At 34.2% G+C, this 23,246-nt stretch overlaps 1 protein-coding gene across 1 annotated transcript in view; it reads right to left on the bottom strand.

Annotated features, from left to right (window-relative positions):
- The window catches only part of LOC148623519 (furin-like), a 61,939-nt gene that overhangs the window by 25,758 nt on the left and 12,935 nt on the right, over positions 1-23,246 (bottom strand). Inside the window, exons 8-19 of the mRNA XM_088564858.1 lie at positions 22,930-23,102; positions 19,757-19,886; positions 18,497-18,597; positions 15,186-15,286; positions 14,115-14,218; positions 12,609-12,726; positions 10,690-10,964; positions 7,806-7,892; positions 7,318-7,482; positions 5,983-6,153; positions 3,948-4,118; positions 1,637-1,807 (exon numbers count right to left, since the gene is read on the bottom strand). Coding sequence (XP_088420984.1) covers positions 1,637-1,807; positions 3,948-4,118; positions 5,983-6,153; positions 7,318-7,482; positions 7,806-7,892; positions 10,690-10,964; positions 12,609-12,726; positions 14,115-14,218; positions 15,186-15,286; positions 18,497-18,597; positions 19,757-19,886; positions 22,930-23,102 — 1,767 coding nt within the window. The remainder of the gene's footprint in view (positions 1-1,636; positions 1,808-3,947; positions 4,119-5,982; positions 6,154-7,317; positions 7,483-7,805; positions 7,893-10,689; positions 10,965-12,608; positions 12,727-14,114; positions 14,219-15,185; positions 15,287-18,496; positions 18,598-19,756; positions 19,887-22,929; positions 23,103-23,246) is intronic.

Here is a 23,246-nt window from a genome sequence, read left to right as displayed (position 1 = left end):
GTATACTAGAAATATGTATATTTCCACATTAAAGCAATACTCAGAACGAAAGAACTTTATTCTTCAGTGTTTATTTGTCTTGTATCATGTGTGTCGTTCAACGAAACCCGAACTTAATCAAAAATAGAGGGATTACTTCATAATTTGATGCTAAATTGTTGAAATTCAGGAGCTTCTGATTTTCCCCATGGACCCTCAACCTTAATCACGCCTCTCGTTCATAAAATCCTGGCCTAGGTATTGAAATGTTAAGTTACTTCTTATACCCTTGAGTTTGGAATTTCTCGTTATTGGTCTACTGCTGTTAAGATCCATCCAATCATTTTAATATACCATAGACAATTAATGGAGAAAACTCGGCATAAAAAATGTCACACCCTGACACTTTAACTATAAAATATACATGCTCCAAGTCAGGAACCGTTACATTAGTGCAATTCTCTATTATTTTATGTTTTTAAGCCAAAAAAGGTCCAAAAATTTTTTCGCCTCGCTTCGCTCGGCGAAATATTTTATTCTACGCCCCCCCTTTCAAATATCCTGGACACGCCCCTGTTAACTGAATGTTTTGAGTTATGTGTGTTATATTAAGAATTATAAGCATTTATCCCATGAAAAATTTAAGTTCGTTAGAGTGAATTTAGAACTTAATACAACATATCAAAAATCCAAAAATACAGGCAGACATACAAACACTTTGGACCATATTATCCGGGGTGAAAGAAGGTGTTGTTTATACACGGAAGTAAGGATAATAAGGGGTAAGGACATTGTAATAAATCCGTGGCAGTGTTAGTTTGTAAAATATCAACTACTTTAGATTGATTGATTGATTGTCGAGGTTTAACGCCCGAGCAGCAATATTTCAGCTATATTCAGGCGATGAACATGAAGTGGATGATAAAATGAACATGAAATGATGATGAAATGAAAAATGGGACGGGACATAAGGATCATGGGGTCGACAAATTTTGATTGCCACTGCAAATAGGGAGAGGTGGGTAGGGTCGGGCAATTTAGCCTCCTGTGGCGGAGCCCTATGGTTCCTACTCCGGGAGAATACCACAGCAGGGTTCTTTAACGTGCGAGGAACGTGGCATCTTTCCCAACACGGTATACCACTATCGTTTGCGGTCAGGTTTTCCGTATTATAGCCTGACAACTCCAGCATGTAACACGCCAGGGGTACCCCATTCCACCACCTGGGGCACACAATCTAGTTGCTCTGTGGGCAGAGCGCCCTAGTCCCCGGCTAGGGTTCTGAGCACTGTTTAGTCGCCTTTTACGACAAGCTTAGCGCTGCTGCAGGCTTATTCTTTTGACATCCGGACCTGCACGGGACTCAACTACTTTACTAAAAGATTTATATAATCTGTCATCACTACTGTGTGGTGAGTTTTCATTGTGGAAATAGTTACCTATAAACCGCGTGTCTTATAATTTGTAAATTGTTCTTTGAAGTATAAAAAAATATGCAAAACTGTGAAAGAAAATCATTTATGTATCATCAAAACATCAAACTTTGTCTAAAATCAAATTATAAATTTCGATCATGAATAATGAAGAACTAAAATGAAGATGAAGAAAAATTATGTTAAACAAAACATGCACGACACAAAACATGCAAAGTACTTACTAGGACGATTTGGAGGTATGGAACAACGAGGACATGGTCTAGTCTGTATGCCATTACCTCGGCATCTTCCTTGTTGAGAACAAGTTCTAGATCTGATCTGTAACCTGTCTTCATGTTCACAGGATGCAGGACAGTTTGTCCACTCTGACCATGCCGACCATTGCAGTTCAACTAAACAATTAACACACCATATAGGTTATGTTACTACTATTCGTCACTTATGCATTTCTAGAGCAATAACTCCAACAAGGAGTCTACAACTTTGACCCAAAGAAGACTTAAGAGGATCTTATCAAAAGGAGCATTCCATTAATTGAAACATCTTACATTTAAAGAACTTGTAAGTTTTGTTTCCTATTTACTTTATATACAGAATTTCTTCTGCTGAAATCATGGGTAGCCAAAGACTAGTTTGTCTTTATTTAACAGTTTCCGAGTACTTCAATGTGACGCATACCTATCATAATTACTTACTTAACTGTATTACAAAACTTATTTATGAGCACCGTATTTGTAACATCATATTACGCATAAAAGGTTTTCGTTGATAAGATTTAAGGGCCGGTGAGGCTACCGTAGCTGCGAATAACGGTACTCCAGATAGACTTTTCAAAATACACGGACGTTGGAAAAGCACACTGCTTAAGATGGATGTGTCTTAGATAAAACTGAGTAGCTCCTATCCGCGTCCCAAAACTTGGGCATTGAATGTAATTTGTGGAGACTGCTTTCTTTGTGCAATGAAATGGTCAATGCGCCTTACAGTATCCAAACAAGTGTTTGTTCTTTTTCAATGACTTATGTGTGCACATAACTGAATATGCTGAGTTATGTGCGTTATATTCAGAATTATAATCATTCAGCATACAAATAATTTATGTTCGTTTGAACAGAGTTTATTTAGAACATAATTATTTATATGGAGTATGCGTAGTATTTTGATTATGCCGTTAGGTAATTGCTCCTGCACGAAATAACAAGTAATTCGATTTGGCAGGTACTATGAAAGGTGAAAGTATACGTGGTTCGTTTATCGAGGTTCTTGCAGTGACCATATTTGCACGCAGTTTAATTTTTCGTGTAAATAAAGATTTTGTATTTCTTAACACGTTTATAATTCGATTTATGCTGTATTTTGTAGATAAAGGTGTCGATGGACATATGACAGACTAGATTGTTCATTCTTTATATAAAAATGGAAACTCCGCCTTAAAGTATTCAAACTTGTGTTTAGTATTTTTCATTGTCTTCTGTGTGTACATAGAAGAATTATAAGCATTTATCCCATGAAAAATTTAAGTTCGTTAGAGTGAATTTAGAACTTAATACAACATATCAAAAATCCAAAAATACAGGCAGACATACAAACACTTTGGACCATATTATCCGGGGTGAAAGAAGGTGTTGTTTATACACGGAAGTAAGGATAATAAGGGGTAAGGACATTGTAATAAATCCGTGGCAGTGTTAGTTTGTAAAATATCAACTACTTTAGATTGATTGATTGATTGTCGAGGTTTAACGCCCGAGCAGCAATATTTCAGCTATATTCAGGCGATGAACATGAAGTGGATGATAAAATGAACATGAAATGATGATGAAATGAAAAATGGGACGGGACATAAGGATCATGGGGTCGACAAATTTTGATTGCCACTGCAAATAGGGAGAGGTGGGTAGGGTCGGGCAATTTAGCCTCCTGTGGCGGAGCCCTATGGTTCCTACTCCGGGAGAATACCACAGCAGGGTTCTTTAACGTGCGAGGAACGTGGCATCTTTCCCAACACGGTATACCACTATCGTTTGCGGTCAGGTTTTCCGTATTATAGCCTGACAACTCCAGCATGTAACACGCCAGGGGTACCCCATTCCACCACCTGGGGCACACAATCTAGTTGCTCTGTGGGCAGAGCGCCCTAGTCCCCGGCTAGGGTTCTGAGCACTGTTTAGTCGCCTTTTACGACAAGCTTAGCGCTGCTGCAGGCTTATTCTTTTGACATCCGGACCTGCACGGGACTCAACTACTTTACTAAAAGATTTATATAATCTGTCATCACTACTGTGTGGTGAGTTTTCATTGTGGAAATAGTTACCTATAAACCGCGTGTCTTATAATTTGTAAATTGTTCTTTGAAGTATAAAAAAATATGCAAAACTGTGAAAGAAAATCATTTATGTATCATCAAAACATCAAACTTTGTCTAAAATCAAATTATAAATTTCGATCATGAATAATGAAGAACTAAAATGAAGATGAAGAAAAATTATGTTAAACAAAACATGCACGACACAAAACATGCAAAGTACTTACTAGGACGATTTGGAGGTATGGAACAACGAGGACATGGTCTAGTCTGTATGCCATTACCTCGGCATCTTCCTTGTTGAGAACAAGTTCTAGATCTGATCTGTAACCTGTCTTCATGTTCACAGGATGCAGGACAGTTTGTCCACTCTGACCATGCCGACCATTGCAGTTCAACTAAACAATTAACACACCATATAGGTTATGTTACTACTATTCGTCACTTATGCATTTCTAGAGCAATAACTCCAACAAGGAGTCTACAACTTTGACCCAAAGAAGACTTAAGAGGATCTTATCAAAAGGAGCATTCCATTAATTGAAACATCTTACATTTAAAGAACTTGTAAGTTTTGTTTCCTATTTACTTTATATACAGAATTTCTTCTGCTGAAATCATGGGTAGCCAAAGACTAGTTTGTCTTTATTTAACAGTTTCCGAGTACTTCAATGTGACGCATACCTATCATAATTACTTACTTAACTGTATTACAAAACTTATTTATGAGCACCGTATTTGTAACATCATATTACGCATAAAAGGTTTTCGTTGATAAGATTTAAGGGCCGGTGAGGCTACCGTAGCTGCGAATAACGGTACTCCAGATAGACTTTTCAAAATACACGGACGTTGGAAAAGCACACTGCTTAAGATGGATGTGTCTTAGATAAAACTGAGTAGCTCCTATCCGCGTCCCAAAACTTGGGCATTGAATGTAATTTGTGGAGACTGCTTTCTTTGTGCAATGAAATGGTCAATGCGCCTTACAGTATCCAAACAAGTGTTTGTTCTTTTTCAATGACTTATGTGTGCACATAACTGAATATGCTGAGTTATGTGCGTTATATTCAGAATTATAATCATTCAGCATACAAATAATTTATGTTCGTTTGAACAGAGTTTATTTAGAACATAATTATTTATATGGAGTATGCGTAGTATTTTGATTATGCCGTTAGGTAATTGCTCCTGCACGAAATAACAAGTAATTCGATTTGGCAGGTACTATGAAAGGTGAAAGTATACGTGGTTCGTTTATCGAGGTTCTTGCAGTGACCATATTTGCACGCAGTTTAATTTTTCGTGTAAATAAAGATTTTGTATTTCTTAACACGTTTATAATTCGATTTATGCTGTATTTTGTAGATAAAGGTGTCGATGGACATATGACAGACTAGATTGTTCATTCTTTATATAAAAATGGAAACTCCGCCTTAAAGTATTCAAACTTGTGTTTAGTATTTTTCATTGTCTTCTGTGTGTACATAGAAGAATTATAAGCATTTATTCCATGAAAAATTCATGTTCGTTTGAACAAAGTGAATTTAAAACTTAATACACCATAACAAAAACCCAAAAATACAGGTAGACATACAAATACTTCGGACTACATTATTCAGGGTGAAAGGAGGTGTTGTTTATACACGGAATTAAGGATAATAAGGGGTGAGGATATTGTAATAAATACGTGGCAGTATTAGTTTGTATCAATTACTTTAGTAAAATATTTATATAACGGTTATTTCAGCTTTTTGTGGGTGTTTGTAAATTAAAACTATCCAAGATGAAGTCGAAGGAGAGCATTCCGTTTTTATGACTTATATTTGTTCAAGATTTCATGTTCTTTTTAAATATATGTAGATGTTTTTTTTAATCTCTTTTGATGATTACGTCTTTCACTGACAGATCTGAGTTTTTTTTCTGATAAGTAATATTCTAAATACACGTTGTATTTTATAGGCCCATATAGATATTTTATATCCGTTTCATCCAACGCTACATTATTAATCTTTCATCATTACTGTGTGGTGATTTTTCATTGTGGTTACCTATAAACCGCCTCTCTTATAATTTGAAAATTGTACTTTGGAGTAGGAAAAATATGCAAAACTGTGAAAGAAAATCATTTATGTATCATTAAAACATTAAACTTTGTATAAAATCAAATTATAAGTTTCGATCATGAATAATGAAGAACTAAAATGAAGACAAAATATGTTAAACAAAACATGCACGACACAAAACATGCAAAGTACTTACTAGGACGATTTGGAGGTATGGAACAACGAGGACATGGTCTAGTCTGTATGTCATTACCTCGGCATCTTCCTTGTTGAGAACAAGTTCTAGATCTGAACTTAATCCTGTCTTCATGCTCACAGGAAGCAGGACAGTCTGTCCACTCTGACCATGCCGACCATTGCAGTTCAACTAAACAATTAATACACCATATAGTTGATGTTACTACTATTCGTCACTTATGCATTTCTAGAGCAATAACTCCAACAAGGACTCTTTCTATAACTTTGACCCAAAGAAGAGTTTGTTTTGAGGATCTTATCAAAAGGAGCATTCCATCAATTGAAACATCTTATATCTTGAGGAACTTGTAAGTATTGTTTCCTATTTAGTTTTCAATTCAAAATTTCTACTGCTGAAATCATGGGTAGCTAAAGGCTAGTTTGTCTTTAGTTAACAGTTCCGAGTACTTCAATGTGATGCATACCTATCATGTTTTACTCAATTGTATTGCCAAACTTATTTACGAGCATCTTATTTGTGTCATCATATTACGCATAAAAGGTTTTCGTAGATAAGATTGGGGTTTTTTTTTGTGTTAAAAATCCGTTCTCGTAAAAACACAGCTTTGAACTGTAAAATGCCTATTTTTTGTTTTTTGTTTTTTTTCTCTTTTTGGTCATTAATAGGCAACAACTCGAAGAGTCAACCTACAACGTTTGGAAACTTGTGAAGCTCTCCAAGCCAAAAAGTAAATTCATCTCCATCGTTCATACTTTTTTTTATATTTACCTTGAAATTAATGGCTTTGTCTCTATGTTATGTAAATAAATATTGCGCCTATGTTTGTTGAGGGATTCACATAATCGACAGAATTTTTATGAAATTGGCATCCTAATATACTGATGAGTGAATTAAACTACAATTGACTTAATGGATTCAAAGTAGAAGATTTATGTACGTTACGGGACAAAAAACTAACACGGACATTTGAATAAAATTTGATAATTTGAAGGTCAATTGTTCACGAAAAATGGAAAGGACTTCCCACTCAGACAACATCACTGTGATAGTTCTTGATAAAAAAAAGAGTAATTTTAATCAGAAGAAATACAAAGTCTTCATTTTGAACTGGAAAAGACCATAATAACGGTAGTGAACGTTTGGTGAAATTGTTATTTGACACAAAATTCTAAATTACTCTTTGTATGAGTTTGCTCTTAAGGGCGACTAGCAGAAGGCACTTTCATATAATGTAAACTCGGGTAAAGGATATAACCGGGCTAAATATTAGAGGGTTAAAGATAATACCGAATACATTGTTAGAATTTAAGCTATGTTAAGACGTCATCTTACCGATCGTTGTTTGACAATTCTGTGGAACACAATGTTGTTTATCAATGCTATTTCCGATGCAGTAGTCTGACTCTTTCAATCTGTTACATAGCCTTTGTCTACTGACAAGTCTATTTTCGCAATTACACTGTGTCCACGTTGACCAGTTACGCCAACTAACTTCATCTTAAAGTGAATAACATTCTTATCTCATAAGGTGTATTGTATATACTAATGAAATTGGGATTTTCGTAGTGAGGAATCATAGTAGTTTTCAAAAAGTGTTTCGATATCTTTAAATAGTCTTAGTCCAAATATTTATATTTTCAGATTTAAACATGCTTTCTTCAGGCCAATATGTTCATAGTTTCCATTTAATTGACTTATATAATGGGATGGTATATTAAGTTTATTCAAAAGGTCATCATTCAAAATCAGCTGAGAAACTTAAGTGGATCATAAACAAAATTTGTATATCTTCAATTGTATATTATGTTAACATATGATACCTTGTTGTGCAGCTCGAAGACAATTCACGTTGTTTCCACATCTATATCCATGAATTGTTAATTTTGCTGACTTAAGTTGTCCATTCCCTAAAACATAAATTTGTCAGGAAACCGTAATACACAGTTATAATCTATCAAATCATTGAAGTCACAAACATGCAGACACAATTTCTCTTCTAAAATGTATCCGTCAATCACACCTACATGTGTTTCTGTATTCATGCTTCCTTTAAAAAACGTCACTCTAAAATGCATTCTTAGAAAATGTGATATCTATCTTATTTTTAATAAGATTTCATCAACAATGCCGAATATCGTAGTGTGTAAGTGAGAGATCGGAACTTAACTAATGAAAGCTTAGTGAGCACGCTCACACAACTCACATTCCTATATTAACGGTGAACTTGTCATAAATTGACAACGCAATTTGATTACCTTCTCAGTAGTACATTTCAGAAAACAATGTTCACAGAGAAACTCACACCAAAATTGAGGGATCAAAATTGATATGTGTAACTACATATTGACTGCTTCCAACATGCTATGTGTCATGAAATTCAATTCAGTAGTTTGAGAGGATTTGCGACGACAATTTTCTTTAGCAGTGCATTTCGGTAAATTAAGTTTAAAAGGGCATACCTTAAACAAAATGTGAGGTATCAAAGTTTCATGGTAAAATGCATAACTAAAAGCTGTGTCTTACTACATACCAAATTCATGAAATTCTATTCAGTAGTTTGGGGGACCTGCCGACCGACACACAGGCGCAGGGACGGACATGATCAAATCATGTTACCCTCCGAAACATTGCTGCACGGAGATTTATAAATCCAAATGGCTTTCTCAGCAAATGATATTGGATATTTGGTATTCCACGACTATGGTTTGCCATAAGTTTCGTTTTTCAAACGTTGAATCAGGATAATATACAGAACATAAGTCGTCAATATAGAAAAATAGGAATTTATCATAATAAGCAATTCTATACTTCCAATACTTATGTTATAGCTGCTTGAGCCATGGGCTAGTTTTTGTTCCTTAAAGATAGGATCAAAACACCTCTAAGTATTTGGACGACATTTTGGCTCAATCAACGATGACTTCAATATTTATACTAAAGATATTTATCCTGTAGAACTGTCTTTGAATAAAGCAAATACTAATGATAAAGAATGCCCTTTTCTTAATCTTAGTATTCATATCGATAATGGTAAACTTAATACTAAAATTTACGATAAAAGGGATAATTTTTCATTCCCTTTTATCAACTATCCGTTTCACTATTTGGACGTCCCCTTGTAAACGTCATATGGTGTTTACATAATACAATTAGTTCAATTTGCTCGCATTTGTAACAAGGTTTCAGATTTTAACGACAGAAATCTTTATATAAATGATTTATTACTACATCAAGGTTTTCGATATCACGTAAGTATAAGTACGTAAAACCATTCCCAAAATTTTTCAACCGATACAAGGAACTTTCTTTTAAATACATGTGTATTTGTAAAGGATTAATACGTGCGGGTATCTCTCACGCTTTGTCTTACAGTAATACTCCACATAAAGCACAGAAAGCTCGATACTCACCCAAAGAATTAGGTAAACCGTTGAATAGGCTCACTCGTAAGGGATATAATTATGATATTGTTGTCAAATCGTTTAGGATAGCATTTTTGTATTAACACTGATTTCCTCATAGGGCCTTAATATAAAAATTAACACTGTTTTTTTAAAGCATGACATTGGATGAGTCCTTAGTGGGTGACTTATGATGTACCATGATTCTCAACCCCGCTTGGGAAGAATTTGGTTAGATTTTACATACGATTGGGATATAACATTTTGTACGTTTAAACTTATCTGGAACTGGCATGTTAGTTAACGGTCAGTATTCCTCAGTTTATACATTTGTGTAATTTATATTAAATATCTTTATTTCCGTTGTAACAAGGGACTCAGACTTTTTGAACAGATTTTTAAGTGTGTATAAATGTGTAATATGTTTTCCACTGTGGCCAGATTTTAAAGGAGAGGGTTGTGATCACGCCAAAGTACTTTAAACCCGCCGTATTTTTTGCGCCTGTCCCAAGTCGGGAATTTCTGGCCTCTGTATGTCTTGTTCCGTTTTCAACTTTAGTTATTTTTTATGTTATTTGAGTACATAGGGGCAATTCATTCGCTGTACCTGTGTATAATGATGTTTTGGGGGCAGCTGTATCCTGCCATGTGGTATGAACATTTCCTCGTCGGTCATTGAAGTACAATGGGTAGTCTTGGGTTGACATTTTCATCCCGGTGGGGTTTTTGTCTGTTAGACATATACACCATACCTATTCTCGTTATACCATGTACTTCATAATGTATTACGATAATAATTTTGGTATCTTTGACTGAAAAGTGTAAAGCAAGACATAAAAGTATACCAATATCATTTTAAGGCTACGGGAAGCTAATTCCACTTGTCAAAGACTCCAATGCTGATTTCACTAAGTTCAATGTGTTAATTCCCCTACACTTTATTAAAGGGGGCATCATAAAGAACTCATAGAAAAATCAGTTAGCTACAATGATCGTTCTATGTATAAATGAAGAGAATATGATTCTCCTCTAATACAGGTTTACTTTTGCAAATTTCATGCGTACTTTTTGAACGGTGACATATATCACAAGTGCATTAAAATGTGTGTAGGGCTATTTAGCGAACGTTCTAAAAGCTCGAAGGTTTGAAATAGCGGTATGTAACTTTCATAAAGTGATGTGAAGCGTAATTATTTTTTATACTTTATTTTCATTTCATTTCTTATAGGCTCTAGGGTTACCCTAGTCGTGCACCAAAAACGGATAACGCATCCAGTCTTCAGTAACATTAGGATTTTCTTACCGAGTGTGGCACCAAAGACAGGTGAAGCTTCCAGTCTCCAGTAACCATTAGGATTTTCTCCCCACATCTGTACAGTTAACACAGTGAGATCCATGTTTTTCGTCGAATCCAACCCTCTGCCAGGTAGAATTATAGACTTTGTTCCATACGGTGATATCAGGACCCATCGGATTTGGCCCGCATTTGGATGATCCACCTTCAGTGATACTTCAACGTGTTCTATATAATTGGCATTGCATCTATCCACTTTTATTACAAAGTTATTCAAATTTGTCCTGCAATATACAAGTGTACTCTTCAATCATTTTTTCTTCTAATCATACAAACATTGACAAATAAGTACACATAATTAAATCAATTTCTAAGATTGTGATAAATTGTCTCCACAATTACTGATATACCTGCTATACAAGAAGTGGCATTAAAACTGAAGAAAAGCTAGACAACACAGCCCTTGCATTGTGTACACCTACAAAATAAAACGGGACTGACACGAGGTGTTCTTGATGGGTAAGCATGTCATGCTTCCATCCGTCACATTGCAAAGGGAGAGTAATCCAGTAAGCGTATGGTCCTGACTTTGTACAGGCATTTCAAAAGAAAAGGTTGGTTTAACTAGGTTTTTGTAGTGCCAAAATCTCTTTCCATTACGATTAATTATTTCCTTTATGTTTCGACACAGATGGGCAACATAAAGTGTCCATTAGTCAAAATCGGTAAAAACGGTAGTCAAGATGCATTAAATAAAATAAAAAGAACCAAATATAATAGGTTCAAGAATATATTCAAGATGAAATAATTTAAGCGTAAAAACTACAGAAAATTTATAAATAGACATTTTGAAAACCATCATCTATAATATGTCGGTCAGAAACTGAACACAAACCAAACATACCAAATAACGTAGTTCCTAATACATACTCAAGTTGTATTGAAATCAATAATTGTGTTCTTCGAATTAATATTCGGTTGTGTCAGAATATATATTTTGCATTAACTCAAAAACCGTCAAGTATGGTCGAACTTTTCTTATCTCATTTGAAAATTAATACATTGTGCTACCTAAAAATACCTATTTTGATTAACTTCATTTAGGAAGGTATATAAAATTGAACCAACTAAAAATTGGGTATAAAATAGTGCAAAAATATAACTCTTAGGTCACTTGGGGAAACGTTATACAAATGATGCTTTCTCACTACCTTATCCTCGTTTTTCTTCACCTGAGCTATCCAAAAGAGCCTTAAATTATGGACTTTACAGAAACACTAAAAAACGGTTTCTTGTCTTTATAATCATGTCGAATTTGACGAATGTGGAAAACTTTTAACTTAAGTATGGCAACCGCCATAGCTCCGATTTCCCCACTGTCAACTATCTTTTCCGTTGTAGTAATATTCAAGCTTGGGTTGTGCTATTGATTCTGTGTGTATGAATCTAAAACTATACATACTTTTTGTGTCATGCGAAACTTGTTAATTGACAGGCTAACTGAGCAGAGTCATGTTACCTCCAAAAGCAAAGCCATCACTTTGAAAAATTAGCAACTACCACTATGCGGTTTTTAACTGATATCATGTGTCTATCCGATCTTCCTCTATTATACTGATTTTGTTCATAATGTGTTTCTAGTAAAGCAGAAGACGTTTCACCTACCGGCTCTCCTTGTCATTTTTACATGGTGGTTTATTGACTTATAAGATCAGTGACTTACATTTTCTACTCGCTTTCGGTTTGACTGCATATGTGAACTTTTTGATCTAGAGATACTTATAGAAGATCATTCTATTAGTCCGAAAGACCTGGAATGTAATTCAGATGTCTGTTATTATTACCATCATAAGTTTACCCTTTCCCTGGTCATGTCTATTTCTTAGATGGAAGAGAACAGGATAGAGATTCTGTATCAATATACTTACGGTGTGTTAAATTGTGTTAATTTATTACATGTTTGTTTTGCCGGCACAGTTGTCCAATTCTTACTCTTTTCCACCAGAACCCCAATGTCGAGCAGGCCAAAGCCGAAAGTTGAAGACACTATAAAAAGAAAGCAAAAAATCGAATAAATATTTGGCATTTATCCTATAACCCTCGATTTGATGACAAAAAAGACGCTGACATCATAACATTCTAAAACGTAAAACACATCTGATTTATCAAAATACCCAGTTGTGTGTAGTAATTTTCGTCTTGTTTTTCCATTGTATGAAATTTTATCTGATAGTTCAATTTCTTACTAGAAATAGTGACACTTTCATCTAATTTTCTAGACAGTCCTCAGAGATACTAGACTGTCCATATTGTGTATGATCTCATAGACTATTACTTTGAAAATTCTAAGGTTGTCATCATGGTGAGATTGCTTGCTTTGGAGTGTCAATTTCAAACGACAACAGACCTTCCCGTGTTAGATATTTTCCTCATTCGCCGAATGATTTTCAAGAGGAAACATGACAGATATTTTTTTCAGTCTTTCGGAACACCTTAGTACAAACCACATCCCTAGTTTTAGTTAGCTTCGTACTGTTTTGTCTAGTTTTTTTACTCATGACTTGTATATTTTATAAACTGCACCAATTTAATTAAGTGAATCTTCTTTGTCACTTTGAAAGACATCAGGGGAGTGACACTGAATTGAATTGAATTCGAACTGAATAAGACTGCACAATAGACAGTTATTGATCAGTCTCCCAAATATATAGACAAGAAAAATGCGATCAGAACTTCTACAGAATACAATGCTTCGAAGGGTGGAGCTTGATTTGGTCACAGAGCCCTAAAATTAATCCAGACTTTCTTTTTGAGGTATGTAACACTTAAACTAAAGTCATTTAATTAAATTGTATAAAATGCAGAGAAACAGTTGTTAGGACCATTGTCTCTAAATACATACCTTGTTGCTTTTGTCTCAAAGATAGTGAGCAAAATCTTTCGTTAATCAATTTAATAATTTGTTAGATAGGTAGACAAAGATTTTTACCCTTCCTATGTTAAATGTATCGAAAAGGCATGTCAGATCTCAATGACTACTCAATCTTATCGGCATTTGTCATAATTTTCAGTAGTTGATGCTGAATGTTTGGTAAGACTTTATGTTCTCTTTTAGTACTATGCTTGGGCTTGATTTTTTATCAAAATGAATCAGAGGACAAAACAAAAGAGAATTCAAAGTTTCGGGGATTTCATTCATCGCATCTACCTACGATGAACTTGAGATAAAGATACTACAGACACTGTGAAGTCACCCTCATATTCTGACCAACACTTAGAGATCCACGGTAAAGGAAACACTACATGTTTTACCTAAATTGGGTATATGTCTCCCTTTATTAACATTAAATGCCTCACCCAAGTTGGGTATATGTCTCCCCTCATTAAGACTTGATATCTTATCTAAGTCGTTTCTAAACTTTACTTTTTCTTACCTTTAAGGTTGGCAGCATTTGCTTTGAAGTATCTTTGGTCGAAAATGTCACTTTTCGCAGTATTTACCAACAAATGCATAACGTCTCGATATGTAAGGCGAGGGCTGAATCAAGAAATCAAAATTATATTTTACTAGTAGCCTATGGTACAACGTAACATATTTGGAGCAAAGTTCCGACTCTTTTTTAACATGTTTCACAAAACATTAACTAATATCACTTAATTGTAAACATTGACGTAGGAAACGTTTTACTCCCTACTCGTACAAGTCACAGATACATGAAGTGGATATAATATAGGACAGCGACCAAAACTGCTTACAAGATATGCCCCAGTTGTAAAATCCAAATACCACATTTAAAATCAATCCGTCCAGTGGCTGCTGAATTTTTTCAGACGACAACTTTATCGTTTCATTGAGCGAAAAACGGCGAAGTCAAACAAAATGGGAAGTAGACTACGGACAGCAATAAAAAATACCCTATTTAATCAAACACTCTAACAAATAGGCTTCTGGAACAGGGTTATGTTGCTACAAGATTGAAGTCATCACTACAGAAGTTTTATGGTCGTCATCATGAACTCGTGGATCGTTATGGTGTATCCATCAGCACCACGAAAACTGATTTATTCAACGGGTCATAGTTTTCCTTTCCTCGTTTGTCTACCCCGGACTTGACTTTTTATGAGCAACTCGGCGGTTGTTTCTAGAAAAGCAGAGGACGCTTACCCTACCGGTGCACCTGGTCAAATAGAAGTCAAATACCGTAACTAAGACTATATGACAAACCCATTTGTCGTTGCTTTAAATCCTATCACACGGAAACTGTCAACAAAGCTCACTAAAGTATGCCCCAGTCCCCACCCCCTATACCCATATGGTCAAAATATAAACAAAGTTGACGAACTGGAAGTTTGTCTCTCCAGTCCAAAATCGAACCCCACAATATTGCAAACCTTAACAAATCTCAAGGAAGCTACATTAGTAATCGCTTACTTACAACTTTTTCAGATATAACCGTCTTGGTGGATAAACCAAATACTTCATTTTTATAATAAAAACAACATACTTTGCCTGGAGAGCAAGAGCAACGGCTCCTGACACCATTGGGGCAGCTGCAGAACTCTGGTCAAAGAAAGGTGTATAGTCATTGTGTATATCAGTGGTCCACTGTAAACAAAATAGAAAACACTGAGTCAAATTTAAATACTATAAGCGTAGTCTAAGACATGATATGGTATATTTTTAAGATGTAATAACAAGAGCCATATTTTACACCCATGTGAGGTCTTAAATATATCTCCCAGTTCTACTCCAGACCTTCATTCTGTTTGCGGACTTTCCACTAAATATTGCTGTCACTTTGCATCAGGCTATCCATTACTACCATTAAATATAGGCGTCACTTTGCATCAGGCTATCCGCTACTACAGCACCTGAACTGAATGTCTTCTCAAAGTTGGGTATATGTCTCCCTTAATTTTACACTAAAGGTCATACCTAAGTTAGGTATCTGTCTCCCTTAATTTTACACTAAATTGCATACCTAAGTTGGGTATATGTCTCCCTTAATTTTACACTAAATGACTTACCTAAGTTAGGTATCTGTTTCCCTTAATTTTACACTAAATGTCTTACTTAAATTGGGTATTTCACACTAAATTTCTTACCTATGTTGGGTGTTGTACACTAAATGTCTTACCTAAGTTGGGTATATGTCTCCCTTAATTTTACACTAAATGTGTTACTTAAGTTGGGTATTTTACACTAAATATCTTACCTATGTTGGGTGTTTTACACAAAATGTCTTACCTAAGTTGGGTATATGTCTCCCTTAATTTTATACTAAATGTCTTACCTAAGTTGGGCATATGTCTGCCTTAATTTTATACTAAATGTCTTACTTAAGTTGGGTATTTTACACTAAATATCTTACCTATGTTGGGTGTTTTACACAAAATGTCTTACCTAAGTTAGGTATCTGTTTCCCTTAATTTTACACTAAATATCTTACTTAAATTGGGTATTTTACACTAAATGTCTTACCTAAGTTGGGTATATGTCTCCCTTAATTTTATACTAAATGTCTTACCGAAGTTAGGTACACCTCTCCCTTAATTTTACACTAAATGTCTTATCTAAGTTGGATATCTGCCTCCCGTAATTTTACACTAAAAGTTTTACTTAATTTGGGTATAGGTCTCCCTTCATTAACACTAAATGTCATTACCAAGTTGGGTAATTGTCTCCCTTAATTTTACACTAAATGTCTTAACTAAGTTAGGTATAAGTCTCCCTTACTTTTAAACTAAATGTCTTACCTAAGTTGGATATCTGCTTCCCTTAATTTTACACTAAATGGCTTACTTAAGTTATGTCTCCCCTACTTTTATACTAAATGTCTTACCTAAGTTGGGTATATGTCTACCTTAATTTTACACTATATGTCTTATCTAAGTTGGATATCTGCCTCCCTTAATTTTACACTAAAAGTCTTACTTAAGTTAGGTATGTGCCTCCCTTAATTTTACACTAAATGTCTTATCTTGTTTGTTGGGTGTATGTTTTCTTTATTAACATTAAATGTCTTACTTAAGTTGGCTATCCGTTACTACAGTACCTGGACTGATCCACGCAACTGAAATGGCGATCCGTCATCAATCAATTTTCGATCAGTCATCGATCCGTCAAACCGATCCATTAAACCGTTGATCGAATTACGTGAGCACAGAGCGATCAATGTATTTTACGGATTCCATTGTTTCGTTAGTGAATTTTTACATATATTTACATAATGCAATATATTTAAACATCATATAATAACTTTTATTTTACATTTGTTTTATTTTTAATAAAATACAATATGTAGATTTAACATATTCAATTTAAGGTAAATTCAGTATGGTAGTATATTGGATTCGTTCCAATGGAAATTCTTAAATTAACATGAACCTATCATCCGTCATTTTACATGACAAAACTGTGTTCAGATCGGTCAGCGGTCATCGGTTTTCGATCCATCAGCGATCAATCAGTCAGATATCAGCGATCCTTCAAATAGTTGCGCCGATTTGTTCAGGGCTGTACCGTTAAATACTGTTGTCACTTTGCATATAGATGTCTTTATATAGATGATCTTTATTATCTTTTTGTTTTGTTTTTTTTTTCTGTCTGGTCTTTGTCCCTGGATTACATTCTGTTGATTACCGTATAAACTTGGCTCCCTTGATTACCCTTTGCATGAGACTATCCTTTACTATCGTTAAATATAGCATTCGTTAAATGTTGTCGTCACTTTGCATAAGACTACCGTTTAATATTTCCGTCACTTTGCATAAGACTATCCGTTACTACCGTTAAATATTGCCGTCACTTTGCGTAAGACTATCCGTTACTAACGTTAAATATTGTCGTCACTTTGCACAAGACTATCCGCTACTGCCGGTGAATATTGCCGTCGTTATGTATGGAACCCTCTTTTAATGAATACATTATAATACTTAATTCCAATATGTCTATAGCTAAAATAAGTAAAATGTATAAAGTAATGTAGTTTCTGCCAACCAAAATATGTTTGTGGTTTTCAGTTTATCGTATTGATTAAAACTTGTGTGAAATGAGCACACTGATCCATTCAATGTGTATATTTTTAGGAAAATTTGGTAATTGCAATTCCTTTAGATAGTACTTCACGGACAATAATGGTATATGCAGTGTCAGATTTTTACTTGTGTTTGCCGATTATTTCTTTTCATTTACATTAACTTTTAATGTACACGAAAAGAATCTAGTCAAAAAAACTTACCCCGAACTTATATATCATTTTCAGCTGTATCCAAATTGCTTAGCTACATCACAGGTTTATAATTAGTTGATTTGTGTTTAAATGAATAGAATAAATTTGACTGGTGACATTAAGAAAAAATTTTGGTGGTCTGCTGGTAGTCATGTAAATATTAAAGTGACTAAAGTATAACTATGCAATGGCTGATTCCAAACCATTTAAAAGATATATATAAGGGCGGATCCATGACTTCAGGTTTGAGAGGCGTAAGCCGAGAAAACGAGGCTAGAATATTTGGGGCAGAATGTGTGAAAAAAATCAAGATTTCATGCAATGTTATATTTCCCCATTTTAGGGAGTGTACGCCTTCCCTATGAACTCTTGCCTGGTATGTAAAAAAAAAACTAAAAGATATATATATATATGATAATTAAAAACATTTTCACCATTAATGGAGACTACATTTCATTTCGAATAATATGTTTTACCACCTCTTGATAAAGCCAGTTCACATTTAAATCTGAGAAATAATAGCGATTTAACGTGGTCTAGAATGAATTATCAAGAATCATGTTCAAATTATAAAATATATATACTATTCTATGGTCTCTAGATCCGGGTTTGGCCGTAAAAGCTGCTATCAACATTGCACTGCATTCTTCTCCCGAAGGTAACTTTTCCAGATTGTGCTGAACTCCTGAAAAATACTCTCAGCTTTAAATAGATTTTCTTTTAGGATACAAAGAATAAAATCAATTTATTTAATTCAAGTAAAATTATTCAATGCTGAATATGCTTTGAAGGAAATGTATACTTGGATATAAGAAATGTCTCGCGTCAATCGGGAAATGTGAAAGAAGTCATTGCACTACCGGTCTTTCGTAGAATATGTATATAATAAAAAGCTTTTCAACGCCAAGCTTTATACCACCGTAAACATTAAACCCTAAACACCTTGAATAAGTATGGACACAACATCAAACTTGCTACACCTCTTAATTTGGAAAAAATTCTGACCACGATAAAAGAGGCCAAACTTATTAAATGTGTATATAGACGACGGAAATAAGCAATTTATACAAGATTGAAGCAATTGCTTATCTCTGACTCTTTTTTGTTCTTCATTCAAAAAAGGTAAGGACCATTACACTCTGTGTCAATCAAAACTTTCCTTTTGTGGTGTGAAAGCCAATAGTACAATATCATAAAGATATGTACGTTTTTATACAAGTTATTTTTTTTTGAAACTAGAAAAGTTTTTTTTCTCCACTTTTTGGCCCTGGTGCATTCGTGTGATCAGGTAAGCCCAAAAATCTTTAGTATAATACAAATTCATAGCGATCCATACACATATATTTAGGTTTTTAAGCTTCTGGTCCCTTTTTGATCCCAGTTTCTAATCAGTAAGGGCTATAACTCAAAACTTCTGTGTTTGGCAACTTTATTGTACAAATCAAAGATATCAATACACTTTAAACATGTTACTGTCCAAACATTGGAAGTTAAAATTTCATGAAATGATTTTGTTTTAGTCCTTTTATTGAAAAGCGGAAGGTGTATATATAGTGATCACGCTGTACGTACGCCCGTTCGTGTGACACCAGGACTATCTTTTTAACCGGTACTCCTCTAAACCGCAGAATAGGACTTGATGTAACTTTCACACTTTAGTATATGGTAAGATTTTGCGCTTCCAATTTTGTTTTTCCATTTAAAAGACTTCTGAGATGTCCTATATGTTTTGTCTTTTTTTTCAGAAGTGGACACGGGGGTGTCGTGTTTTCTTGTTTTTGTGTTTATTGCATACTGCTCTCTAGAATGAATAAAAGATGTGCAAGAAAACAATTAAATCTTACCAGCTACAGTTATAACAAATCTATTGGTAATCAGTCTATCATAGGCACAGCTATCACGAAACAAGTTATCTTCTGTACCTCCAGAATTACCTGAGGCAAATACATACACCGAACCTAATCCGTTTCTTCCCTACATGTGACAAGAAGACATAATAAAATATCATCCCTAAAAATGATATAAGGTTATATGGCCATATCTATCTTATTCTTCTTGACTTAATAATATTTTTATACACAAAATATTGCATATATAGAAAAGATATACTGATTGTTTTATATTTATTTCCGGGTAGCAGACAAACACTTCCTGCACATATAAAGTATCCGTGTCATTTGAAATATATTCCCCCATAAAACCATGTTTAAAATGTATGAAATTATTAATACATTGACATTGTTATGTGTGTATAAGTGCGTCCCAGATTTTGACTTGGGAAGAACCAATTGAAATCAATTTTTGCACTCAATAAATCTAGACATCTGTGCACTTTATATAATCAACAAAAGAGCATCATTTTCCCTCGAGGAATATACACATTTTTGTTCCGTTCATCAATGTTTCAAAAACAAGCACATACAATTTCATCACAAATGTACTAATCTGATATGGCCCCGCTAGTAGAGGTAGTTCAGTGATTTTGAGCTAAAAAGAACTAAACTAAAGGCAGCGTAATGAATAACGATCTAAGTGTGGAAAGATACCATTTTGAAGTTAAGGCTAAAAACCACTAATTCCACTTCCCATAGGCTTCTATGCTAATTTCACAATATTCAATGGCTTCTGTGGACTTTACCTTAACTTTAACCTGCAGAGGACTATATATCCGCATGATTCTACATATGTCAGCTCACAATCCTCAGAATGGCATGTGGGGTTAGCAGACTTGCAGTGCAGTACTGGTCACCGGAAGTGAAGGGTCTATAAATAGCATGGGAAATCCCAGTGTTTTCACAAGATAGGGGTATATTTAAAAATCATTATGGAGATTAGGCTTCACATCACAAGAAGCAAAATGCACCTATAAAATGTACAGAAATGTTTTTCCTTTCAGAAACTGTTTAAATTTTTTAAATAAGATGAGAACTTTTTTCACAGCACTATGAGGAACAGGGGTAATTTCTGCGTAGGACTATTTTTGCCTACGTTCCAAATGCTCATTGGTTGAATTAGTGGTCTGTAACCTAAAGTGTATAAAAAGGAACTGTCAAGGAGTTATGCCAAACATCAACAGTACTACGTTTAGAACAGAAACTATACGGAACACATCTAAAACCAATATAAATGAATTTTGGAACATTTTGAATAGATACAACTTCAAGCAATAGACAAATCCACAGATACCACCGAACTTACTATACGAGCACTTCAAAAAGCTTCACAAAGATGAACAACACGACCATGATAATTTTGTCCTTCCGGATTTCCAGCAAAATGAATTTGATGCCATCTTAAATTGCCGAATCACCGAGGATGGAATTGAAACAAATCGTATCGAATTTAAAGTATAGCAAGGCTGCTGGATTTGACCATATAAGAGATGAATATATTAAGTAGCTGTCTTTGTAAGAATCATGCAAAATCTGAAAAATGTGATTTACCCCAAAAAAGGCTACATATTTTTATTTTTGTAATCAAGTTGTTTTATGGGTCTATACTATGAAATGTGTAATTATTCATTGAAATCTGCCTGCTCTTAAGAGATAATCGACATTGAAAATCCAATAGATTCTATTGTATTTGAGTGTCATTTACAGAGTTATCTCCCTTAATTTTGAAATATACAGTGCATTCTATATAACTTTTATCTCATTAGAACACGAGTTATATGAAAAATTGAATGTTTATTTCTGTTTACTATGGCAATTCAAACAAAATATCAAAATAAAAATATGTAGGCTTTTAACCCATGAATCACATTTTGCATGATTCTAAGCTGGATATTTAATGAATTTGATGAGTGTGAATGTATCTATCTATGGTCAAACCAATTATAATAACACCAAATATTGGAGCTATAAAAATATACTAAAACAAAGACTAGTAGACCAATTTTATCAGAGACTAGTTTCTGAAATGGAACAATCTTCTAGGGGAAGGTTGTATCTTACTTTTAAAACAGATTTCAAACTAGAAAAATACCAATCTGTATTTAACAATGCAGATCGTTTAACTTTTTTGCAAATTCAGGTGTTCAAATTTTAAATTGCCAATTGAAGTATGTCGCTGGCATAATGTACTATACCAGGATAAGCAATGCCCTTTGTGTAATTATCAAGAAGTTGGAAATGAATATCATTATCTTTTTATTTGTAGCAACCATGAGTTAGTGGAACTGAGAAATATTATTCAATATATTCCAAGTTTTTTTTTTTTTCACTCTAAACCCGTCTTCTATCAAGATGCAGGCTTTATTGTCCATTTGTAATAAAAGAATTGTTTGTAAGGTTATGTATATTTTCATGGAAACTAGAAAAATATTTCATGTTTTTGACATATTTGTTGATTTTCATTTAAGTTGTTGATATCCATGTTTTCTTTCTCACTGTTTGCCACATTGTTAAATACTTGTTTATATATTGTTCTTGTAGCACTTAATCGTGCTAGAGTTAGCAAAATAAACTTGTCTTGTTTTGTCTTGAATCTGTGAGATGGTCCAAGATTAATCAAATTAAGTTCGGAAGCGATCACGAGATATACGTACAACAATCACTCGTAAAAAATGAGAACCATAAAAAAGGCATGCATTTAAGGAATGACTCGGTCAGTACATGTGATATATTTTTTTATAATATTGTTAAACTGGTATTTTCATATTAATCCTGTTTAAAGTCGAGTAGGTTTTTTTAATAAAGACAAAACTGTAAAGAAACAGGTTGGAGATTAGCTATGATGATAGGCTACAAAAGTAAATGTGTAATACCGAATAAACAGGACATCCTCGCAATAATCATGGACATCTACCACCCGCTTTAAAGCATGATATGAAGACAAAAAATATTTAGCACTGGAATGAATTATGACTTCGTATACAAAAATAAATATTTAAACATAATCAACAAAAACAACTTTAAACATAATAAAAAAAATAAGTTTCCATATGAAATATGTAAAAAAAAAATAGATTTTTTTTCAACAAACATTGTCAGTCTCTAAATCATAAAGTGTACAACACCTGTGATGTTCCAAGTGTAAAAGCCCGCTGTTGGTCCGGTTTCAGTGGGTAAGTTTTTGCCCCGGTGTGGAAATTAGAGAAACTACAGCTGTATACGTCAATGATATTAGAATGGTGATGCAGGTATTCAATGTTCAAGGTTTCAAAGACAGTCGATGAACCAACTCTTATGTCTACAGAAAGGAAAAATAACATACACAGTCCCAACTTTGAATACGCAAAATGCAATATCACTTCAAAAATGCAGTTTTACTTATGTAAAATATTAACTACAGAATACGTTATATAACGACCCCTTTGAATATATTGACACAGGA

The sequence above is a fragment of the Perna viridis genome, chromosome 2, assembly GCF_037379345.1.
Source record: "Perna viridis isolate PV_CMFRI_1.1 ecotype Kerala chromosome 2, ASM3737934v1, whole genome shotgun sequence".
NCBI classification, from domain to species: domain Eukaryota; kingdom Metazoa; phylum Mollusca; class Bivalvia; order Mytilida; family Mytilidae; genus Perna; species Perna viridis.
Note: the sequence above shows the minus strand (reverse complement) of the source record. Positions and strands in the feature narration are given on the sequence as shown.